Here is a 24,469-nt window from a genome sequence, read left to right on the forward strand (position 1 = left end):
AATATATTATTATATTCTGTTACGGCGGTGGCGATAATTATTAGAAACGGTTCTGTGTGGTGTGGGTTTTTTTTTTTTTGTCTGTTTGTGCTGTGCGTTTTTCGTGTTGTTTTTGTGCTTGTGCATGCATGGCTATTGGTTTTTTGGTTCTGTAATCATGTGTGGTTGACTTGTGTTACTGTTTTGTTTTATTATTATTATTATAAGAAATTAGATAGAAGAGAAGACCTTTATATGGTTATTGTTGTTGAGTTGTTTTTGTTTGTTTGTTCTTTGTTTTGTTAATTATCTATTTCAGATTGTACTGTACAATCTTTAACTCAGCCATTATTTGACTTGGCAAATCAATAATCCGAACCCAGACTTACTCGTGTAAAGGAATAAAGTTTAATTTATTCGGATATTTTAATAAAAAATATATAGAGATTTGTAACTAACAAGCTACTTTAAACGAAGGCAATTAAAATATAATAGTCAAACTATCTATTTTTTTTTTTCTTTAAGAAAATGGTCTATATTATTTTGGATTTCAAAATTACATTTTTATATTTTCAGCAATCTTTCCATCACTCTTTTCTTTCTCTCTCTATCTCTCTCTATATCTCCCTCTCTGTCTCTTTCTCTATCACAAGTTAGCCTTAGCTCCGCCGTATCGTTTCTAGTGGAGAACCTCTGGCGCCAAGCAAGGTTCCTACAGCTGGTGTGAAGAAGTCTGTCTTGCCGGAGTCGTCCCGACCGAGCGTAGAGTCCAAAATCAGGGTTCCAACCATTCGAAAGTCGCAAGTCCAGTTATGCGTATTAAATGTGAAGGTTAATCAGATTAACTCCGTGCAGGTTAATCTGATCGCTGCTCCATCCCCAACGAGGATCACGAATCCGGACTTATCAAAGGCAAAAAATGACTCGACTTCGCTCTGACGAATCAGGTCGAGCTCGGTGTGGGTTAAGAGTAAGAGGTTAATAAAGTCTAGTGTTTCGAGCTTCCGTACAATGACGAAGCCGAATCTGATGGCGTCGAAGTCAATCTCGATATCATTCAAGTCTTTGAAGACCGAGAGAGATGATGTCGGAGCTCTGGAGCCACAGATTTTGATTTGACGGATTTGTTAAGGTTGGGGACGATGAAGATGTTGTAGAAGGGTATAATTGGTATATTGTATTGTTGAGTTTGAATTTGAATTATTTACCTAATTAAACTAATAGTTGAACTGCTATTTTAAAAGAGGGGCTTAATATGAGCTAGATAACTAACCAGTCCGCTCATATATTGTTTACTACATAGCCCAAAATATAATGGGCCATGCCTAGAGCTCTCTAGAGTAGTTCAAAAACAAGCGTCACTGTTTTTGGGCCCATTTAAAAGTTCTATCTGAAAATGTGGAATTCGCTGCTGAAGTCACAACAACAGCACATTATTTCATTTGTATCACAAATGAGTCTAAATTGCATTCGTGTCTTTATTTTGCATATTTGTCACCTGTACAATGTCTTAATTACCCTTGTCACTGAAACACACAGTTAAATCCCTCTCTCTCATCGCCGCGAGATCTTTCACACAAACACACAGATAACTTTTCTCTATCATAATTTTCACAAACATTTGGTGCGCAGTGGTGGATCGGAGAAGATGAGTCGATCGTGCCTGGGAGCGGTGGTGATGGCGGCTCTGGCGGCATCGATGGTGATCTTTCCGTTGGTGTTGTCGCCACTTCCTCGCCGCCATTGATGCTTATCTTCTTCCCCGTCGGAAAACAATCACTCATTCGTCATCTTCTTCCTCGATTCCTTCTCGATCTGGCTCCCGAGCCTCGCCGTCGACCACAACCCCGATGGCCTCGCGTTCTCGTCGCTGTCGCCGGTGGTCTCCGTCGGAACCAGCCTCTTCCTCGCCGACGACGAAGATCGGAGAATCCTCTTCTCCAAACTCCCGATTCCTTCTCGATCTGCCTCCCAAGCCTTGCCGTCGACCACAGCCCCGAAGGCCTCGCGTTCTCGTCGCCGGTGGTCTCCGTCGAAACCAGCCTCTTCCTCACCGACGACGACGACGATCGGAGAATCCTCTTCTCTAAACTCCCAATTCCTTCTCGATCTGCCTCCCGAGCCTCGTCGTCGACCACAGCCCCGACGGCCTCGCATTCTCGTCGCTGTCGCCGGTGGTCTCCGCCGGAACCAGCCTCTTCCTTGCCGACGACGAACTCACAATTGTCGCCTTCGCCGGAGTTCGGGATCGCGGAGATTCTCCGGATCCGGTGGTGGTGCTCGCCTGAGCAGGCGATTTGGCTAACAGAGAAGCCATGGATGAATCGGCGTAGTGGAGACTCAGGTTCAACGAGGAAGCTGAGAAAGCTCTTCGGTGCACGAGCGAGCTCAATCAGGTAACAATGGTTTTGTATTAGGGTTTTTCATCGTCAATTTGTGCTTCTGAATGTGTTAATGCTTATGTTTGTATCGTGAAATGGATTGATTATAATTTGCGAAGAACCGATTTTCGTTTATGATATTTGTTGAAATGTGCAGTTGAATTTATGATAAATCAAGTCTGAGACTGTTGTATTATCTAGGAATTTCTGATAAACTGTGAATATTTGTTTGTTGTGTTAAAATTTTCACTGTGAGTATACGTTTGTTATTATAAAGATTAACTGCGAGTATACATTTTGTTGGGAAGGTGTTTTGGTGATATATTTTATGAATGTATTTTGCAGAACATGGAGATATGTGCATATTATTTGAGGATGAAATCTGTATATCATCAATGCTTTCAGTTGCGTGTTACAATGACCGATATTATGTTTGATGTAAACTTCTCGAAGTATTGTGATGAAAACGTAACTCAAAGTTCTAATTTCTTGCTGAGATTGAGTCTTATCTCATGAATGTTATAAAAGGTTTGTATTTGGTTATATATTTTATTATATATTTAGTATAGTTTCTGGTTCTTCAATGCATCTTGATAGTTATTGCAGTTATACCAACCAATACAGTTATCTATATCAACCCATTCAACAACTCCAATTCATGATATTACAGTTAATATCTATGGAATAACATCATTAACGAAATCTATGAAACAACCATAAATCAAGCACAATTGGTTATTACATAATTATAATTTTTTTTTTAATTTTTAACAGGACAAATTATATCAAACACACAGAATTGGGAAGATGTGAATTTGATTCTTATTCCCCTCAAGATTTCAATTGATGGAGCAGATAGGTTTTTCCATTGGTCTCTGTTTCCCATATTGTCAGTCAGTGGCAAGATAATAGTTTTTTATTCATCTATTGGTCGTGAGAACAATAATTTGATGAAAAAATGTGAAATGTATTGTAGACAGATGCCTAAACTGCTCTCTAAGATTAAAAAATCAGAATAAGAAGTCAGTTGTCCCAAATGTGTTCAAGTCATATGACTTGCTTTTTGATGATACACCCAAACGAATAAATTAGTAAGTTGTTTTCATTCTTTATTTTTTCATTGTAACTTATATTTCTTTTTTGTTTGTTTAGTAATTAATTATATTCTGAATTTTATCATTGTTAGTTTACTCATTAATTACTGTAATTTTTGTCTTGTTTTTTGTCTTTCAGTTTTGATTCAGGTATCTATGTTGTTGGATTTACCGATTTACTTATTTCAAATCGCCCAGCTATGCAAATCGATGAAATAGGCATTAATAATCTCCGGTTGAAGTACAATACTCAGCTTTGGAAACACGCCATGGATGGAAGTTATAGAGATCAACAATTTGAGAACATTTGTTGATTTGGAACTTGCACTTACACTCGTTCTCGTCGTTGAAGTTCAAGATTTGTAGTAATCTTTGTATTTAGTATTAGATTTTATATAACTAACTGAAATGGTCTTTCTATTTTATTCATTAGGTTATGTTAATTATTATAATATTTTATTAAGAACTATTTACAAATATGTTTTGTAAAAAAGGATAAGGATTTGAGTATGGTACAATTCTAGTTTCTTAAATGTTGATTTGACTTTATTTGTTTGTGTAAATAATTAAGTGGGGATCTCCCCTAATTTTTATTAATTTGTTTTGTTCAGATGCTTGATTGATGTTCATATCTATTACTTTAAATTATATGTATTTTGTTTAGTTAGTCCCCTTCAAACTGTTTGAAATTTGTTCTTTAATTCTAATTTTTGGTGTATAAAGTAATCTACTTTCTTAGATTACTTTGTTTTTATGTAATTTGATATGTGAGTATATTTCTGTTATGAAAATATTTCATTGAGTCTATACTTTGTTTAGATGCTTGATTGACATGCATATCTATTTATTTAAAATATATATATTTTGTGTTGTTAGTCCACTTCAAACTGTTTGAAATTTGTTCATTGAGTCTACGTTATAGTGTTTAAATAAATCTATATTAGTCCCTTATGAATTTTTATGTAAATTGACATGTGAGTCTACTTTGGTTATGAAAATATTCTATTGAGTCTACTTTGTTCGGATGCTTGATTGACATTCATATCTATTAGTTTAAAACATATATATTTTGTGTTGTTAATCCACTTCAAACTGTTTGAAATTTGTTCCTCGAGTCTACTTTTTGGTGTTTAAATAAACCTATATTAGTCCCTTATGAATTTTTATGTAATTTGATACGTGAGTGTACTTTGGTTAAGAAAATATTCCATTGAGTCTACCTTATTCAGATGTTTGATTGACATTCATATCTATGGGTCTACTTTGGTTATGAAAAAATAACGTTGTGTCTACATTGATCATATGTCCAAAATCTAGCCAGAACTCCTAGCATAATACTTTTTATGCAAAATATATATTCAACATTCAACTATAGTCCACCAAATTGTTCACAAAAAAAAAAAGAGAAATGAGTACTTATAAACTTGATAATTCATTAATAGTTTTGTCAATTCCCTCCCAAACCCTAATCTCTCATCAAGTTCCCTCTCAAACCCTAATCTCTCTAGCTTAAACTCCGACTACCGATCCGATCGCCGCTCCAACTAGGCCACCACCGCCGTAACCATCGCCGGAGCTCTAGTCAGAATCACAGATTCAGCCTTCTACTTTTGTTTTGTAAATATTTAACTGTGGTTCTACTTTCTTCTTTTAGTCTACTTTTGTTTTGTAAATATTTAACTGTAGTTCTACTTTCTTATTCTAGTCTACTTTTGTTTTGTAAATATTTAACTGTAGTTCTACTTTCTTATTCTAGTCTACTTTTGTTTTGTAAATATTTAACTGTAGTTCTACTTTCTCACTCGCACGTTTTGGAGTTTTCCCAAAGATTAACCCATGATATGTTAAAAAAAAAAAAAAAAACCCCATGAAATGAAACTACTTGAAATAGAGGATTTTTCGTTTAAAATAAATATCGGATTTTCAAGAGTAAAAATTCCAAATAATCTAATTTAAGAAGGTGTATTTGGTTCAAAATGATTTGCATTTATATTAGTTTAAATTTGAATGAAATATTTAAAAAGCGTGTATCGAGTTTATTTAAATTTTTTATTAGACATAAAATATTTATGTAATGCAAATAAGTGGTATAATTTGGTATGCATTTCTTCAAACCTTATAATTTAATTGTCATAGATATCATGTATAATTCAAGCTCGTGGGTAATCGAGCAAATGTTTGAAGTATTCTTGAAAAATATCATATATAATGTATGACAAATAAATTAAATATTAACTACACAAACTTATGTGTTACCGGTTTTTTCCCCTTTCAATATTCTGCTTTGATCAGCCAAAATAAGTTTGACATTTATTAGCTGGTTTATTACAGAAGCTTATGTTTGATCAAACTATAAAAAAAAAATCTTGCTTGGGATGGTGAGAGAGTGGTCTTATACTCTTATTCCTCTTACACAAAAATTAGTCATGGGACGCCATTTATAATCATAATTAAAAACAAATCCCGCGATATAATATATTTTACACGAACACCCGAGTTAAGGGAAGAAAAAAAATAACGAAAAGCAAAAAAAGAAAAAGAAAAAGAAAAAGAAAAAAATAAGAAAAGAAAAAGAAGAAAAGAGCATTGAGAAACAATGGCGAAGAAAACAGAAATAAAAGCGACGTTACCAGAGAAGAGAAAAAGTTGATTTTCTGCTTTAAACGCACAAAATGATTACCAAACGAAACCTACTTCGCTCTATGTTCCAATATTCCATGGCCGTTTCTTCTTCTTCTTCCTCGTCGTCGTATGACAATGGAGGTCAATGAGGCTCTGATTCTTCGACTGTATACCGAGACTCTCTTGTTTCTTTCGTCGTTATTCTTCCGGTTTCCGATTCGCTTCGGTTTTGTGTCGTCATGGAAGCTCTGATCGAGCTCTGCGACCTGATTGCGCAGAACCCGACGCAATTCTCCGAGAAACTCGCTTGGATTTGCGGCAGATGTCCTCCGCCGGAGTCTCTCGCCGCCGGATCTCCTAGGGTTTCGAGGTCTCAGCTCAATGCCGTCCTCGCCGTGGCTCGGTTTCTCTCCAAATGCCCTGATTCCTCCGATCTGCGACCCAGGGCCGTCGTAATCGAGTTCCTCCGCTCGGTCCCTTCGTCGTTGGACCCGTCCTTCTGGCCTCAGGCATTTGGCGGCGACGCGATCGCTTCATTCTTTGCAGATTTCTTGACGTACGTCTCCAAAGCCACCGAATTGTCGCCGGATTTTGCGGCGGAGATCGCCAGGCTCTCCGGCGAGGTCGTGGTGTCGGTGTTCAGTAGTGTTGGTGGAGATTCGGGGATTACTAGGTCCTTTCTCGCTGCGCTGTCGCAGAATTTCGTCCCGATTCTGGCTTCTGATGCAGAGAGGTTGATCAAACTTCTTCTGGATCAGCTCTCGGCCGCTTCTCCTGCAAGCGGTGCCATTGTGGTCCAGTCTCCGGCCACACCTAGGGAGAGGATTTTTCGGGGGAACTCAGAGAACTCTTCTTCACAGAGCTCGCCTATGAGCGCAATCCATTACCAGCCACATGATGGGTCTAGCCCCGGAAATGAGGTTAGCCAGGTGTCATCTTCGGGGAGCGTGACGTCGAGGCTCGCAGACGATGCCACCAGCGTTTCGTCGAAGGGCTCGGTGATTGTGAACGGAGGTGGAGTTCAGTGGAGGAACGGCGTCGAGCAGTTTAGTGATGGAGGCCATGGCACCGGGGCTGCATTGCTTAGGCAGCAAGTTTCTTTCTTTGAGGAAGAGCCAGTGGAGAGCTTGGAAAAGCAAGAGGTGGCTTTCAAAATAATCGCTCATATTGTGGAGAAAGCTCGTGTTGAACCTGGGCTTTTGGAGCATGTCAGGCTGATTGCGAAGAGGCAAGTTCAGTCTCTGACTGTTTTTCTAAAGGTATTGACTCTATTATCAAATTCTTATAATAAAGGTTTTGTTGCTAAATAAGTAGGTAATCTACGGGGATAAGTTTTGCGTTAAAATCTCGATGTGAGGGTCTTAAAATGGAACTGCTTGCAACTAATACGTGGTAATATTTAGAAGGGTACTAAATACATACATAATCATTTGGGACTTGCACACACAAGCTCTCTAACACTTGAGCTAATCCCCTTTTGTCGATTCGAACTTCGTATGAACAAGAGCGTTGGAGTTACTTGGCTGATCCTTAGTAATGTGTTGGCAGATAAGGAAGCGGGATTGGAATGAGCACGGGGTGCTTCTAAAGTCTAGAGTCAACACCAAACTATTAGTTTACAAAGCGGCTGCGATGTTGATGCTTAAGAGCCTAGCTTGCTTTGATTCTGATGGGAAGCTAGTTAAGAAGTTGACGCACGAGACTCTAGCATTGTTCATGGATGCTGCTGAAGCATGTTTACTCTCAGTCTGGCGTAAACTGAGAATGTGTGAGGAGCTTTTTGGCTCCTTGCTTGCCGGGCTTTCACAGATTGCTGTAACCAGAGGAGGGCAGTCACTACGCATTTTGCTCATTCGGCTCAAGCCTGTGGTGCTGACCGTTTGTGCTCAGGTAGATTGTCTGGTTGGAGTTGGATATTGCGTTTCATTGAACATGCCAATGTGGTAAAAATAATGTAACGTTTTCCTGTTATTAACTTAATAAATTTTAACTGCCACAGGCTGATACATGGGCCACCAGCCAAGGGGCTATGTTTGAGAGTGTGACGAAGACAAGTTGCGAGATAATTGAATCTTGTTGGAGCAAGGAGCGAGCTCCGGTGGACACATTCATTATGGGTTTAGCTGCGAGTATCCGTGAACGAAATGATTTTGATGAACAGGTTGGTATGTTGTTCTGGTATATATATGTGAATGGGAACTTTCAAGGGATTTTTTTTAGAACAAATGCTAGGCATGGTGTGGGTGTATTACTTTTACTTGACCATCACACGTTTGTGTGTTTCCAATTTATTTATGACAATGGTAAATCTGGCTTTTGCCATTATCAATAGAAAAGTTATAGTTTAAAAAAAAAATTATTTATGACAATGATATCGGACATACATCTCTTGCTTTAGTTGTGTACCTGATTGAAAAGTTTCATTATAGTGTAAGTGTTTTCTCAATCAGCAAATAGGATTTGAAAGATTCCTTTTAGCATATGCACATCAAATTTGACTCCTTTGCTGGATCGAATCCATGCGTGAGATCATTTTGTTCTTTATCATTTTCAATTTCAGGCTAATAAAGACAAATCAGCAGTACCCGTTGTCCAGCTTAATGTCATTCGCCTGCTGGCAGGCCTGAATGTTGCTGTAAATAAATCTGAAGTGGTGGACATGATATTACCTCTATTTATTGAGAGCTTAGAGGAGGGTGATGCTTCTACTCCTGGCTTACTACGTCTCCGAGTATGGCACTCTCTGTTTAAATTATTTCAGAAATTATTCTTATTTATCTGTATGAATATAACTCATAAACAAATATGCTTGTTGCTTCACTGAATTCAATCAAATTTTCTCAAATATATTTCAATAATTATTTTGCAGCTTCTTGATGCTGTGTCTCGCATGGCAAGTTTAGGTTTTGAGAAGTCCTATCGTGAAACGGTTGTTTTATTGACGAGAAGTTACTTAAATAAACTTTCAAGTGTAGGATCTGCAGAAAGTAAAACGGTTGCTGCTGAAGCTACAACCGAACGTGTTGAGGTCAGTAATGGAATTATACAACAATAGAGCAGTCAATGATGCTATAAGTTGTTTGGTGAAAATAGCTTATTTGACTGACATTCACTGTTTCAATCACATTATAGACTCTGCCTTCAGGGTTCTTTCTCATTGCATCTGATCTTAAGAATGCAAATCTTCGTTCCGATCTTCGCCATCGTTTGCTGTCTCTATGCTCTGATGTAGGCCTTGCTGCTGAATTCAAAAGTGGAAGGTAAAACTCTTGAAAAAAATGTAAACTGTGTTGTATGTTTAGGATAGCATTTAATCTTTTTGTGATTTTTTCAACTTTTATAGGAGCGGAGCAGATTTCCTTGGTCCCTTACTTCCCGCAGTTGCTGAAATATGTTACGATTTTGATCCAACTGTGGATGTAGAACCTTCTCTATTGAAGTTGTTTCGCAACTTATGGTTCTACATTGCTTTGTTTGGTTTGGCACCTCCAATACAAAAGATACATCAACCGATAAAGTCAGTATCGACATCATTGAACAGCGTTGGAAGCATGGGTACTATTGCTCTTCAGGCTGTCGGGGGACCGTACATGTGGAACGTTCATTGGTCTTCTGCAGTCCAGCGAATTGCTCAGGGAACTCCTCCACTTGTAAGTTTTATGCCTAAGCTGTGTGTGTGTGTGAAAAAGAGATTATTATTCAGACTAAAGGAAAATGAAAATTACAAAGGACGAGGAAGACTTCTTTTATTACAATAAAAAAGTTGACGAGCCTGTACTCGCAGCAGTAAGAAAATGTAACAAATTCATTAGAAATTAGAATTGGTACAACTCCATAGGGAAATAAGGGGAATATTTTCCAAACACCGAAATGATTTTGTACCAATTCTCCGTCTGTTTATGAATTTAGCTAATATCAATTATGCTTGCATTAAACTAATGTTGTCTCCTGTATTGAACTTATACAGGTTGTTAGTTCTGTGAAATGGCTTGAAGATGAACTGGAACTTAATGCTCTTCACAGCCCTGGTAGTGGACGTGGGAGTGGGAATGAGAAAGCAGCTGTAGCCCAAAGGTCTGCTCTCTCTGCTGCTCTTGGAGGACGGGTTGATGTGGGATCAATGAGCACCATTTCAGGTCATTGGACACGATGTCGTATACTTCTGTCAATGCATGCTTTTTCTAGAGTACTCTTGAAATCACCTGTATCTGTGTTCAATGGTTAAATTGTACTTCCTGGTGTTCGCAGGTGTGAAGGCTACCTATCTTCTGGCCGTAGCATTTTTGGAGATTATACGCTTCAGCAGTAATGGAGGAATTCTTAATGGCAGCACCACCATTTCTAGAAGTGCATTCAGCTGTGTATTTGAGTACTTGAAAACGCCAAACCTTATGCCTGCTGTATTTCAGTGCTTAATGGGAATAGTCCACCGCGCTTTCGAAACAGCAGTATCATGGCTGGTATGTTTTTATGAAAGACTTTCGGAAACTTTTCACCTTCTGCTTATTTTCTTCCTAAGAGCTCATGAGACTAGTGATTTCGTTGTGATTGTTTAAAATAGTTACTGCTACCCAGCAAAAATGTATATCAATGGGTCGTTTTTTTGCCATCCATGGTTTTTTTTTTTTTTTTTTTTTTTTTGCAATAATATAGATAGTTCAAAGTTGCGGTCTTGAAAGATAGCCTTTAAAAAGTTGAAACACCATTTTTTTCATTAGCAGCTTCTATGTTTGTCATTTCTTCTCTCTGCTTTCTAGAAACTCTCACGCTGCTTCTTTTTATTATTATTTTTTAAATCTATTCCATTATTATGCAATTGAATTCTCAAAATTCAAGCATCTCACTGTTAAAGGGCCTGGGGTGCCCCCTTTTGCGTTTTGCTCTCTGTTCTTTTGACCGTCCTTCCGACTTGTGGGAGGATAATTCGGTCCTATTTTTTGAACCCCATCTGTTCCTTATATTGTTTATATGTAAATCTGGCTTGTGCCACTATTAATAGAAAAAGTTACTGTTTCAAAAAAAAAAAAAAGAGCAGAACTTGACACATCACTATCTCTTTGATTTTATTTTAGGAGGATAGGATATCTGAAACAGGTAAAGAAGCCGAGGTTAGAGAGTCGACTCTTTCTGCCCATGCTTGTTTCTTGATCAAAAGTATGTCCCAGAGGGAGGAACATATTCGCGACGTTGCTGTGAACTTGATAACTCAAACCAGAGATAGATTTCCACAGGTAACTGAGCCTAAGAACATGATTCTCATATTTTTCCTTGTTTGGTTTTGTTGTGAGTTGAATTCAAGGCTTGGAAAATGTTGGTGCAGGTTTTGTGGAATTCTTCTTGTTTTGATTCCCTTTTGTTTTCGATGCACAATGAATCTCCTTCTTCTGTCGTCAACGATCCTGCTTGGGTTGTCACCGTTCGTGCTCTCTACCAAAAAGTTGTTAGGGAATGGATCATTAAATCACTTTCCTATGCTCCTTGTACTAGCCAGGGGCTTTTACAGGTTGGCAATTCTTCTCTGTCAAAATCAGTGGTGCTCTTTTGATTCTCATCATCTGTGACATAGAGAAGTATTCAAGCCTTGGCAATTAATTAAACAAAATTTCTCTACTCTTAATGAGTAGAAATATCTTTTTTGATGTAAACTTGGAAGTCATTAATTGCCACTGATTCATCGTCGTTACAACTTGGTATTCCATGATATTTATGGTTTGAATTGCATACGTCCAGGACAAGCTTTGCAAAGCAAACACATGGCAGAGATCACAGCATACAACAGATGTTGTTTCTCTTTTGTCAGAGATACGCATTGGTACTGCAAAAAATGAGTGCTGGACAGATATAAGAACAGCAAATATCCCTGCCGTCATGGCTGCTGCAGCGGCGGCATCGGGAGCCAACTTGAAGTTGACAGAAGCATTCAATCTTGAGGTTCTCAGCACTGGAATAGTTAGTGCCACTGTTAAGTGTAACTATGCCGGAGAAATTGCTGGTATGAGAAGGTTGTATAACAGCATTGGTGGGTTTGAATCTGATAATACATCAGGTGGTTTTGGGATTAGTGCTGGCTTTCAGAGGTTGATATCTGGAGCGTTTACGCAACAGCCACAGGCTGAGGATAGTGCATTTAATGGGATGTTGCTGACTAAGTTTGTTCGTTTGCTTCAAAAGTGTGTTGGCATCGCTGAGAAAGGTGGGGAAGTGGACAAATCACTGTTTCGGGAAACCTGTTCTCAGGCAACCGCATTACTTCTTTCAAATCTGGTAAGAAGGAACAATGAACTATTCCCTCTGTCTGCATATATATTCAATTTAATGATATATATTCTTATTTACGAATTTATTACTTACCCTTTTCAGAGTTCTGATTCCAAATCAAACATTGAGGGGTTTTCACAACTTCTCCGCCTTCTCTGTTGGTGTCCAGCTTATATTTGCACCCAAGATGCGATGGAAACTGGAGTTTTCATTTGGACCTGGTTGGTTTCTGCTGCACCTGAACTTGGTTCACTTGTCCTTGCGGAGCTTGTGGATGCATGGCTATGGACAATTGACACAAAACGTGGTCTTTTCGCATCTGATGTGAGGTATTCCGGGCCTGCTGCAAAGTTGAGGCCTCAGCTTGCCCCTGGGGAGCCAGAAGCATCCCCTGAAATTGATCCTGTTGAGCAAATAATGGCTCATAGATTGTGGCTTGGGTTTTTCATCGACCGCTTTGAGGTTAGTAATTCCATTACAAATAAACTTCTATCATTTCTGGTTGTTAAAGAAGATATCATAGCCATCAGTTGTTGTAAAGTGTACCCAAACAGCTTATTTCCTCTTCCTACTTCCTAGTACATTATTGGTTCATGGTGAAAGTTATGTCCGTCTAATTTTCGTCTCGGAGAAATCTAGGAGTGTTGTGGTGCTTCTACTCGGAGTCACTGCTTATGTTTCTTCCCCTTGCTGTCATTTGTCAATCAAATATTCCTCTTGTTCATCTGCAATGAGCATACTTTTACTTGCCTGATTGAACAAGTTGCATCGGTACATCATATGACTAATCCCTTTTAACAATATTTGTGTTCATTTAGGTAGTTCGGCATAACAGTGTTGAGCAACTCTTACTTCTTGGTCGAATGTTACAAGGGACGACAAAGCTTCCTTGGAACTTTTCTCGTCACCCTGCAGCAACTGGAACTTTTTTCACTGTTATGCTTCTTGGCCTTAAGTTCTGCTCATGTCAATCCCAAGGCAATCTTTTGAATTTTAAAACAGGACTACAACTACTGGAAGATCGAATTTATCGGTAAGCATTTATTTATCTTATTTTGTTTCCCAGCATATCACACATAACTATGTTTTAGCAATTATCTTGCTCTCTTAGTTGACACATATCCCTGTCTTTACAAATTTAGTTTCTAAATTTTATGTTTACATGTTTATTTGTGCAACTGAAATTTAGTCTTGTCTCTCTTCTATTTTGTAGTTTACTCATGCATGCCAAAGTTAATATTTTTAAACATGAGGCAATACAGACGACCTCTTTTTTTTTTTAAAAAAAATTATATTTTTATCCTGTTCACATTTTAATATATGCAAACTTGTGCTTTTTGTATGGGCTTTAACATCGATTTGTAAATTGAAAACTTTCGTCCTCGTCGTCCGGCTTTGCCGACATTAATAAAATACTTTTGTTTCTTTTAAAACAAAAAAATAAATTGAAAAACTTTACATTGAGGTCTAGATTCAAGCAAAGCAATAATATTATGTATTGGTTAAGTCTGGCACTATGGCGGTTTGTAGGTCTTTTGCATCTATGTGAATCTCTGTTCTGCATATCTTCCATTTGAAATTGAGATTTTTCCCCTTGTTATTGATGCAGGGCATCACTTGGGTGGTTTGCATATGCGCCCGAATGGTATGATGTCAACAACGTTAGTTTTGCCCAGAGTGAGGCTCAGTCTGTCTCTGTCTTTGTAGACTACCTTTCAAATGAGAGAGTAGACACGGGCCTATCTGATCCTAAGGGACGAGGACGTGAAAATGGGAGCAGCAGTGGCACAAATGTGGTAATATAATTATAGCTGCAGACACGACCCCGTAACAAGAACTTAAAAAAAGAACTATATTATGGGGGATGAATTTTAGTTTTCCTTTTTTTTTTTTTTTTTTTTGCACTGATGCTGGACGTGCTTCATAATAACGGTACTTAAATTGTTTGCAGAATGAACAATATCACCCTGTTTGGGGCCATATGGAAAACTATGCCATGGGCAGAGAAAAGAGGAAAATACTACTTCTGATGTTATGTCAGCATGAAGCCGATAGGCTTGATGTTTGGGCTCAACCTTCTACTAATTCTAGGTAATCTCAGTCGAAAATTCTGTATATTTTCTCATTATTTTCCCTATTTTAATATTCGGTATTAAACTGATTGCTTTAATTTTTTTTTCCATAGTGCTACGTCTCGGATTAAAGTCAGTTCAGATAAATGGATTGATCATGCTAGGACTGCCTTCTCTGTGGATCCTCGTTTAGCTCTATCCTTGGCCTTCAGGTTCCCAACAAATATGTCCTTGAAGGCTGAAGTAACACATTTGGTTCAGGTTTGTTTTCAGTATTGTGGCTTGAAATTGCAGTTCTTTAGAGTTTGATGATTGAGGATAGAAGTAGCTTTCTCTCGTAGTCTTGCTTTGTACTCTTCTCCAGCTTTGCTGTGATTAAATGAGGCAAAAGATGTATGTGATATTGAAATTTATTTAAGTTTTTTAAGAACTAAATTAACACATGCGGCACAATAATTTAGCAAAATCTGTGAGGGAAATGACTTGGAATTTCAATACAAATTGCTCCTTAGTAGCAACAACACAAGTGTCACATGTATAATAGACTAGCTTGGAATTTATTGGTGGAGTTTTTGTGCTCCTTTCTGGGACTGGTTTACAGTACAACATCTTTGAATTGAGTAACCATCTTGAATTGATATTATGTTGCTTAAGGTAATGCGGGGACAACACATACTTGCTTGGTTTTCTCAAGTGGAAAAATGTTGAATACTTGCTAATCACTATATTACTCTCAGATTCAGATTTGTTATCACTTTATAGTCATTGTAGTTCCGCTGGATTTTCCTTGCAGTTGCATATATTGGATATGCGTTGCATTCCAGAAGCATTGCCATATTTTGTTACCCCAAAAACAGTAGATGAAAACTCAGTTCTTCTGCAACAGTTGCCACACTGGGCAGCTTGTTCTATCACTCAAGCTCTTGACTTCCTTACTCCTGCGTATAAAGGTCATCCACGAGTAATGGCTTACGTTCTTAGGGTTTTGGAATCATATCCCCCTGAACGAGTAACATTCTTTATGCCACAGCTTGTTCAGTCTCTACGATATGATGAAGGGGTGAGTTCCTATTTAGATTCGGACTATAATTGTTCATGTACTTCAACCTGTAAACTGTAATGCAACAGTGTTATTTATTTTTCTTATATTGTCAATAAGGATCAAAGGTAGGCTGGTGAAGTATATTTCATATCATATAATTAATCTTTGTAAAATGACATTAATATATTTGTGTGTACTGTTTTCTTTTAATTATCATTTGTTTTTGTGATAATCTGACATCTGGTAAATGGTTTTCCAGAGGTTAGTGGAAGGATATTTGCTTAGAGCGGCTCAAAGAAGTGATGTCTTTGCCCATATTTTAATCTGGCATCTACAGGTGAGTCATTTTAATAATTATATTACCAAATGCTTCTTCCTTTTGTTTTGTTTTTGTAATTTTTTTTTTGCATGTCCATTTTGTTTCTCTGCATCAATTATAATGTTCTCTTTGACATTATAATGTTCTCTTTGACAGGGTGAGGAATCAGGACCCGAATCAGGAAAAGAGGGTGGCTCTGGAAAGGTAAATATCCGAAAACGTCTCTTTTGGATACAACTGGATACATGGATACAATTAAGAATAGTGTAGCTATTTACACCTGTTTCCTTAATAACTCTCAAAGATGTCCAGAACTAAGATGTATCTGCACAAATGCTAACTTTCTTAAGAATATATTCAATAGCTGCCAAACCCACAACCCAATTTTTCTACTATTACATAATTGTAGTATGAAAAAGATTTATCTGTCTTCTTTGTTTAAGTCATATACTCAATATTTATACTTGTATATATCGCAGTCATTTCAGCATAGTTCATTTCTCGCATTGTTGCCGCTTGTCAAGGAACGGATTATTGATAGTTTCTCTGCAAAGGCGCTCGACTTGTACAAAAGAGAGTTTGAATTTTTTGACAAGGTTACATCCATTTCTGGTGTTCTCTTTCCACTTCCTAAAGAAGAACGACGGGCTGGCATCAGAAGGTTTGCTTCAAATCAGAAAATATATTCTCGGAAGTTTGTTATCTCTTAGGATTTTCATAATATCTTGGGGATAATATGTATACTCTGTAGTCATCTAATCTTTCATTAAATTGATATACTCTAGACTCTGGCGGGTGGATAATTAATATAATAAGCGAAATTAATGTAATCTTTCAATGAATAAGACATCAGATATCCCCAATTGTCTAAAAGCTCAATAATATATTTTTTTATGTTCCTTCGCAGAGAGTTGGAGAAAATCGAAAAGGAAGGAGATGACCTCTACCTACCAACAGCTCCAAACAAGCTTGTTAGGGGCATTCGTGTTGATAGTGGAATTCCTTTGCAGTCAGCGGCAAAAGTGCCCATCATGATTACCTTTAATGTCGTTGATCGCTATGGGGATGATTATGACGTAAAACCACAAGCTTGTATTTTCAAGGTACTCTAATTCCCATGCATCTTTTAAGCGTTAATAATATTCCTTGAATACAAGGGTTGCCCAACTGAGCCATCGCACTAAAAAATACAGTTTTTTAATACAAGGGTTGTCTGATTTTTTTCCCTTCTTCAAGGTTGGAGACGATTGTCGCCAAGATGTTCTTGCACTGCAAGTGATTTCCCTTCTTAGAGACATTTTTGAAGCCGTTGGAATCAAGCTTTATTTATTTCCTTACGGTGTTCTACCAACTGGCCCTGGGAGAGGTATCATTGAGGTGAGTTCATATCTTGTTTTATTTATGATGCTTCGGCTATGTCAACTCTTGTAGTCTTTCTCTTACCTCTTCGACATGAGAGAGGGAAGCTTTAGTTTTCAGTTGACGTTACCTTTTTTCTCTCTCTGTACTTGGTAAACATGTGCTGGAATGTTAGTTTCTTGTATATGATTCTACCTCAAGAGCTATTAAAATATCCTTTTAGGTGGTGCCTAATACCCGGAGTAGAAGTCAGATGGGTGAAACAACAGACGGAGGATTGTATGAGATTTTTCAGCAGGACTTTGGGCCTGTTGGCTCTCCCAATTTTGAAGCTGCACGAGAAAACTTCATCATTAGCAGTGCCGGTTATGCCGTCGCCAGTCTTTTGCTCCAACCAAAAGACAGGCACAATGGCAATCTCTTATTTGACAGGTATGATCACTAGATTGGCTTGAACCCAGGACCTCTTGGAAATAAACCAAAGGCCTGACAACTAGACCAACCACTCCATAGCTTTTATTATATAATGACAGCAATTATAAATTTGACTCAATTATGCTCATCACGCAGTGTGGGGAGACTTGTACATATCGATTTCGGCTTTATCTTGGAAACCTCACCGGGTGGCAACATGAGATTCGAAAGTGCACATTTTAAGCTGAGCCACGACATGACTCAGCTTCTGGACCCTTCGGGAGCAATGAAGAGCGAGACATGGCACCAATTTGTGAGGTAGTGAAGAGTTTTATCTTTTAAGTATTTGGTTGCGTCTAGAACCTAATGAAAAGAATAGAGAAAGTGTAGCATTTTCCTAGCCTTGTTTGGATTACAGAAAATTTGAAGGAAAATGTAGAACTTAAACCTGGATATTTGAAGAAAAATATCGTGGAAGTTCAAAATACATGGAGGAATGTGCTGTCTCAGCGCGTGCTTTCTGTCGCTCCCTTACTTTTCAACTTTCCACAAGTTTCTTCAAATTTTCTAAACATGTCTAAACAATAAAGGAAAAAAAAATAATTACTCTACTAAGTTTTCTTCATATTTTCATCACCTTTCGAATAGCAAAAAAAAAAAAAGAAAAAGAAAAAAGTAAAATCACTCAAAAAAATTCGAGTTGCGAAGGAAGGCTTCAACTTTATTTATTTATTATAATTTATTCTCCATCCATCCATCTCTCTCTCTCTCTCTCTCTCTCTCTCTCTCTCTCTCTCTCTCTCTCTCTCTCTCTGTCTCTGTATTAATCACCAAATTCCCGTTATGTTTTTTTTTTATTGCAGGTTGTGCGTGAAGGGATACCTGGCGGCGCGGCGGTACATGGACGGGATTCTGAGCACAGTGCAGATGATGCTGGACAGCGGATTGCCTTGCTTCAGCAGAGGCGACCCAATCGGAAACTTGCGAAAAAGGTTTCATCCCGAAATGACGGACCGCGAGGCTGCCAATTTCATGATCCACGTCTGCACCGACGCCTACAACAAATGGACCACCGCCGGCTACGACCTCATTCAGTATCTCCAGCAGGGCATCGAGAAGTAGAATATATATATTTCACACATTTTTTTTTTAAATTTTGTACATCGCCATGATCTCTGTAAGTCCGTAACTATACGATTTTTTTTTTCTTCTTCTTCTTCTTCATAAATTATTCTATTTTTCAGTATTTATTTATTTATACCATGCGATTTTTCTTGGGGGGCTTCCATCGTAGTTGTAGGAGGAGAGGATTGTAAAAAACAGGATAGAATTCTATTCGAGTTTAATTTCATGTATTCGAGAGGTGGGATTCCTCTGTGAGGTTTGTAAAATTACAGGTTGTAATTTATTTAGAAGTGGAATTCGTGAGTTTTACTTTATTGCATTGAAAGATTCAAATTGGTGTCAAATTCCTCGGTCTCATTGGATGAAAGTTACTTCTTCGCACACTGGTCAACTGCTTAGTTTTCTTGAAAATAAACAAGTGCAAAAGTAAGTGAGGTTACGCAAGATAAATTCATAATACTTAAAAACTATCAAAATATCAAGACTAGATCCATTAGTTTAATAATATCCAAAATTGGATTTTTGGACACTTTTCATACAAAAATGCCCTTGCAAGTCCATATATATATATAAAGCATCGGGTTTCATCGGATTGCATCGGATTTTGGCGGATTTCATCGGATTTTGAACACAGATTTTGGGTTGAAGGCATCGGAAAAATCCAATGATTTTCCAATGAAATCCGATGATCTTCGATGAGATTCATCGGATTTTTCCAAGTTTTTTTTAAAAACTCTCACTATGGAAAAATACGATGAATCTCAAATTCATCGGATTTCATCGGATTTTTCCAAGTTTTTTTTTAGAAACTCTAACTATGGAATTTTCCCAGAAACGATGCGAAACCTCAAAATCGAAGCTGAACACATACCCGAAAACGATGCGAAACCCTCAAACGATGCGAAACCCTCAAAATCGAAGCTCGACCACCGAAAGTTCTAATCCTAGCGCAACCAATTCGAAGGTGAAAAGCCTTGTGATGAAGAGGGTTTGAAATGAGAGAGGAATAGAGGTTATTTGAATTTCAGAGGCATTTTTGTCCGAAAAATGTCCAAAGTCCAATTTCATATATTATTAAACTAATTGGTCTAGTTTTGATATTTTGATGGTTTTTAGATCTACAAAATAAAATTTCTCTTACACGATTTGGTTGTGTTATCATATGAGTTACTGCGAACAATCTAGTTTGTTGTTTTAATTTTGTGACAAAAAAAATGTTTATTTTGAATTTACTTTACTAGATTAAGCTAGAGAATTTGGACAGGAATATTTAGAGCTTAGAAGATTTTTACAAAAATTAATTAAAAGTAAAATCAGAAAAAATTAGTAGTGGATTGTCAAATGTCGATATTATCCTTTATTTTTATTCATTTATCTAATTCTCTCTCTGCCTCGCTCTTGTATACACTCACGATAAAGATTGTTGGCTCGGACTCTCGCGGCCAACTCCATCGTGACAATGTGAAAACCTCCCAAGTACGAAATGCTAGACATAGATCACTCTTAAACTCACAATTTTTTTTACACAAAATCCATGTTATTTAAGCTTGTTTCAAGCTCGGGATCATATCTCGTTCCAAAAAGTCGAAGGTTTGGTCCTACATTGGACCTTAGGCCTATTTACTAGGCCCAACATGTCCCGCCCATCCCTCCAACATAAGGGTAAGAGTCAGGCCCGATGTCTCTTGGACTTGAAAAGGAAAAAAAAAAAAAAAAAGAGTCGACCCGACTCTTTTGACACTTTTAAATTTTAATCGCAAGGATAGTGTACTTTTTCATCAAATAACAAACGACTCAAACATCCATTACTATTAAATCATCATAAAAGAACCCAAAAAAAGTTAGTTTCATTGTTATAGATTATAGAACTCTCAAACATCCATTACAATTACATCATTATAAAAGAACAATAAAAAAAAGTCTCTCTTTTTTTCTTGGAAACCCTTCCCATCTTTTTCCCTACATCTTTCTCTCAAATCTCTCTTAATTGAGCTGACTTTGACCGCCTCGATTGCCGTCGACTTTCCTATCCCCGCCGTCCCCCCCTTTAAGCGCGGCATCGGCAGACCTCCACTTGTGGAACCTCCCGAAGAGGAGGTCCATGTCCTCGAGGGTCCTTCCCCGAGTCTCGGGCATGAGAACGAAGAAGAACGCGAACGCGAACGCCGCGATGCCCATGAACAGGAAGAACGCGCCGCCGATAGTGATCGCTTTGTAAAGCGAAATGAAGCTCATGGAGATGGCGCCGCTCGTGAGCCTGTTCACCGCCACCCCGGCGCTGGTCCCCTGCGCCCTCAGCCGCAGCGGAAAGATCTCCGAGCAGTACACCCACACGATGGGCCCCATCCCGATCGAGAACGCCGCCACGTAGGCCAGCACCATGGCCACCGCCAGCACCGCCGCCCACTCCAGCCTCTCCTCCGACCGCCCGATCAGGCTCAGCGCCAGCCCCAGCCCCGCCAGCGAGGCGACCATCCCCGCCACGCTGGACAAGAGCAAGGGTCTCCGGCCGAACCGGTCCAGCATGAACGTGGCCACCAGGATGAACATGGTCTTCACGAACCCCACCGCCACGGTGGCCAGCAGAATCCTCTCGTCGGAGCTTATCCCGGCCGCCTTGAAGATCTTCGGGCTGTACAGCACCACCGCGTCGATCCCCGAGGCTTGCTGGAAGAAGTGGATTCCGATCCCGGTGAGGAGGACGTGGCGGATCGCCGGAGTTGGGCGGAGGAAAAGCTCCCGCCACACGCCTTCCCCGTGGCTCTTCATGTTGCTGACGTGGACCACGTCGTCGTCGCAGTTTTCCGGGATCCCGGCGGCTTCTTTGATCTCGGAGAGCCGGAGCTGGGCTTCTTCCGGGGAGTCGGAGGTCTTTTGGAGGACTTTTCTGGCGTCGCCGAGGCGGCCTTGCATGACCAGCCACCGCGGGGACTCCGGCATCGCCAAAACTCCGACGGCGAGCAGTACCGACGGGATTGCTCCGATGCCCAGCATCACGCGCCAGTTCACGTTCGGGCCCAGCCCGCGGAACGCGTAGTTCGACACGTACCCCAGCAAAATTCCCGTGTTTATGAACACCTGTACGTTTGCATTTTGATTCAATCCACCAATCACATAATAACTTGAGCATCAAGCTCAAGTAATATATTTAGTAAATTTTTATTTCTTTTATGTCTAAGAGATGCCCGAGCCAACGTTTTATAAAAAAGAAAAAAAGAAAAGAGGCGCGAGTCTGAACCCGACCCAAACATTTGATTCAATCCAATCCCACTTTTTTTTTTAATAAAAAAATTAATTTTAAACAAAATGAGTTTTTTTTTTTTTTTTTTTTTTTTTTTTTTTTTAAATTTAAAAAGAGTTGGGTAGAAAACGAATTTAATTAGGCCCGGGCTCGGATTGAGCTTTTTTGAGGGTCCGGATCGGACCGGGTTTGAGGGCTTATTATCATAGGCTCTGTCTAGGCCCTTCAACTGGCCTAATTCAGCTAGATACTTTTTAAAAAAAGGGTCGAGCCGGCCCAAAACCTGTATGATAATATATAATTAGAAGATATTGAATATTATACCTCAGGGAAGGAGGTGAGGAATCCGCGAGAAGAGGCCGGGGAGACCTCAGTGGTGTAGACTGGGGCGATCACGAGGGCGTATCCGACCCCAATCCCGGCCACGAATCGGCCGAACATTAGGAACGCGTAGTTTGGGGCGAAACCCATGAGAATCGCTCCGGCGAAGAATATTGCTCCGGCGAACACGATGGTGTATCGCCGCCCTATCCAGTCGGAGGTCCTCCCGGCCGCGGCGGACCCAAGAAGCGAGTACACGTTCAAAATCCCCATCAGAATCTCCACTTGAAAGTCGCTTATTTTCAGGTCTTTTTGGATGTATATCACCGCCCCACTCATCACTCCTATATCTACACACGTATACGTATATATGGTTGGTACTAGAGCTCAACAAAATTCAAATTCGTATCCGATCTAATATTCAACATTATGTCCCTCCCAATCGATAATCATTAGTTGAAAAGATTTATAAAATCACGAGTTACTGTTTTCTATATTTGAAAATCAGTGATATATAATATACCATGCTATATAACGGAAATTTGACAAAATGAGTGAAACTTTCAAAAGTGAAACAATATTTGAGTTCTATAATTAGTATAATAAAGTGCTTTTTATATGTATGTGTCGCCTACGGAGGTATAGAGAGTTACCGTAACCGAGTAAAATGGAGGTCATGGAAGCTAAGATGGCACAGGCAATGGCAAAACCGTTCTTTTTGGGTCTCCTTTTAGTGTCAAAGTCTGCGATGGTTTTTTGTCCTCCATTGTTGATGTCCTCGTTTGTAATAACTTTCGGGTCAGCCATGTTTAATGTTTAATGTATTATCTGAAAATTGAAGGTATAAATCGCATTTCGATTAAACAGACGAGATACCGTTGATATTTTTTTGTAATCTATAATATTTAACACTTTTATTTAGAAAAGAGATAAAAAAAAAATAGGTTTTTATACATCGTTTCAAATAAATATTCTCTACAAAAATAGGGTTTTTGAACACTAAATTAGTTTTAATTATATATTTTTAAAAATATTTCAGAATATCTTTGAAAAAAAAATCATTGACTTAATTTATGAAATTATTACGAATTATCGTTATATTTTCGTAGCTGAATAAACGGAAATTTGTAGCAAAAACATTGTCATCGTTAACAGAGGTTAGTGTTTTTTCAATGCCATTACAATTCAGTTGTAATGTTTGAGTCCAATATTTTGAAAATTTGTGAGAATGAAAAATATATTAACACTAATAATAAATAAGTCTCTGTAGCAAGATAATTAATCGATAAAAAAAAAAAAAAAGATTGAGACGAGAAGTGTTACCAGTTTCGAAACAAACGATGTCCTGCCTTTTGCTTGGAGAATAATTCCACCAACCAAAATCTGAGATTATAAAGATTACAAACTATGGGAATTTGCTCTTTTCTCTCTGATTATTCTTGTTGTTTTCTCTTAATTTCTATTCTCTCTTTTCTATTACACGGTAGTATATATAGACATAAAGTATCCTTTCTAAAAGCCACAAGCGACGTCATTAACTGGCAAACCAGATCTATTACACAAACAAATGATATATCTTCGGACTGTTATAGTTGGCTACAAAACAGAGTTGACCACAAAATTATCCCTATAAATAAAAGCTTATATTGTAAATGCATATTCTGAGTGTCATTGGAAACAAGTTTTCCTGTAATAAAAGTAAACACCACGGAAGTGGTTTAATATTAACTGCAAAAAACAGATCATAATAAGTCCATTTATAAGCTTAGATGCCAACGAAATACTCTTAATTCGTGCGAGATTTTAGTCATCTTGGAAATTTGGATTTATACGAATACGTATCTATTTTCAGCAAAGTATTATAATTTGATCTGTTTATACTCAGATAAGCAGTTTCTAATTTCTCGTGCCAATTTTTTTACGGAATCTTAAATATAGCATCAACAACCATTTCTCTTTCCTCTTGTTGAACTTTTAATCTTCAAGGCTCGTGGAAATGAACTTAACAGCAATTACTTGCATTACACTCAATACACAGAATTTGCAAGACTCGAATGACAAGCACGCACACACAAAAGAGAATCAAGAACGGAGAAGATGACTCATAGATTTTTATCCGGCTTCGATCAAAACACGATTTATGTCCACTGGATTCACTAATTGGTGGTGACGCAAGAACACCTGTCTTACAATGTACAAAACAGCTCAGTCTCTCTCAAAGATTCTCGCAAAGTTTTTGATA

At 38.4% G+C, this 24,469-nt stretch overlaps 1 protein-coding gene and 1 pseudogene across 4 annotated transcripts; one reads left to right on the top strand and one right to left on the bottom strand.

Annotated features, from left to right (window-relative positions):
• The first annotated feature begins 5,933 nt into the window (after window positions 1-5,933).
• On the top strand, window positions 5,934-18,984 carry LOC149387650 (Phosphatidylinositol 3- and 4-kinase family protein). 4 transcript variants are annotated; one of them, XM_089624558.1, is made up of 26 exons: window positions 5,934-7,335; window positions 7,625-7,966; window positions 8,076-8,237; window positions 8,637-8,807; window positions 8,946-9,104; window positions 9,209-9,336; window positions 9,420-9,726; window positions 10,044-10,212; window positions 10,325-10,536; window positions 11,149-11,307; window positions 11,397-11,579; window positions 11,807-12,340; window positions 12,437-12,796; window positions 13,153-13,367; window positions 13,944-14,127; window positions 14,286-14,425; window positions 14,520-14,667; window positions 15,200-15,466; window positions 15,708-15,785; window positions 15,924-15,971; window positions 16,256-16,428; window positions 16,675-16,870; window positions 17,004-17,144; window positions 17,350-17,558; window positions 17,697-17,858; window positions 18,404-18,984. In XM_089624558.1, exons 1-26 carry the CDS (start codon window positions 6,316-6,318, stop codon window positions 18,660-18,662), a joined length of 6,126 nt encoding a protein of 2,041 aa, XP_089480684.1. In that variant the 5' UTR covers window positions 5,934-6,315; the 3' UTR covers window positions 18,663-18,984. The 4 variants fall into 4 exon arrangements, with proteins under 4 accessions (XP_089480684.1, XP_089480682.1, XP_089480683.1 ...); XM_089624556.1 differs by having other exon boundaries at window positions 5,935-7,335; window positions 16,247-16,428; XM_089624557.1 differs by having other exon boundaries at window positions 5,936-7,335; window positions 13,944-14,130.
• Window positions 18,985-20,608: 1,624 nt separating this feature from the next.
• On the bottom strand, window positions 20,609-23,034 carry LOC149387651 (polyol transporter 5 pseudogene; annotated as a pseudogene).
• Between the last annotated feature and the right edge of the window lie 1,435 nt (window positions 23,035-24,469).

Source organism: Urtica dioica, chromosome 8 (assembly GCF_054948205.1).
Source record: "Urtica dioica subsp. dioica isolate 48M chromosome 8, U.dioica_male_clone48M_v1_H2, whole genome shotgun sequence".
Taxonomy (NCBI): domain Eukaryota; kingdom Viridiplantae; phylum Streptophyta; class Magnoliopsida; order Rosales; family Urticaceae; genus Urtica; species Urtica dioica.

What these genes read in the sequence shown, in the direction of transcription:
- LOC149387650 (XM_089624555.1), top strand. Translation starts at nt 6,316, where the DNA reads ATGGAAGCTCTGATCGAGCTCTGCGACCTGATTGCGCAGAACCCGACG. An exon ending in CTGGCTTACTACGTCTCCGA is followed by an intron (nt 8,808 to 8,945) that starts GTATGGCACTCT and finishes ATTATTTTGCAG; the next exon opens with CTTCTTGATGCTGTGTCTCG. An exon ending in CATTACTTCTTTCAAATCTG is followed by an intron (nt 12,341 to 12,436) that starts GTAAGAAGGAAC and finishes TACCCTTTTCAG; the next exon opens with AGTTCTGATTCCAAATCAAA.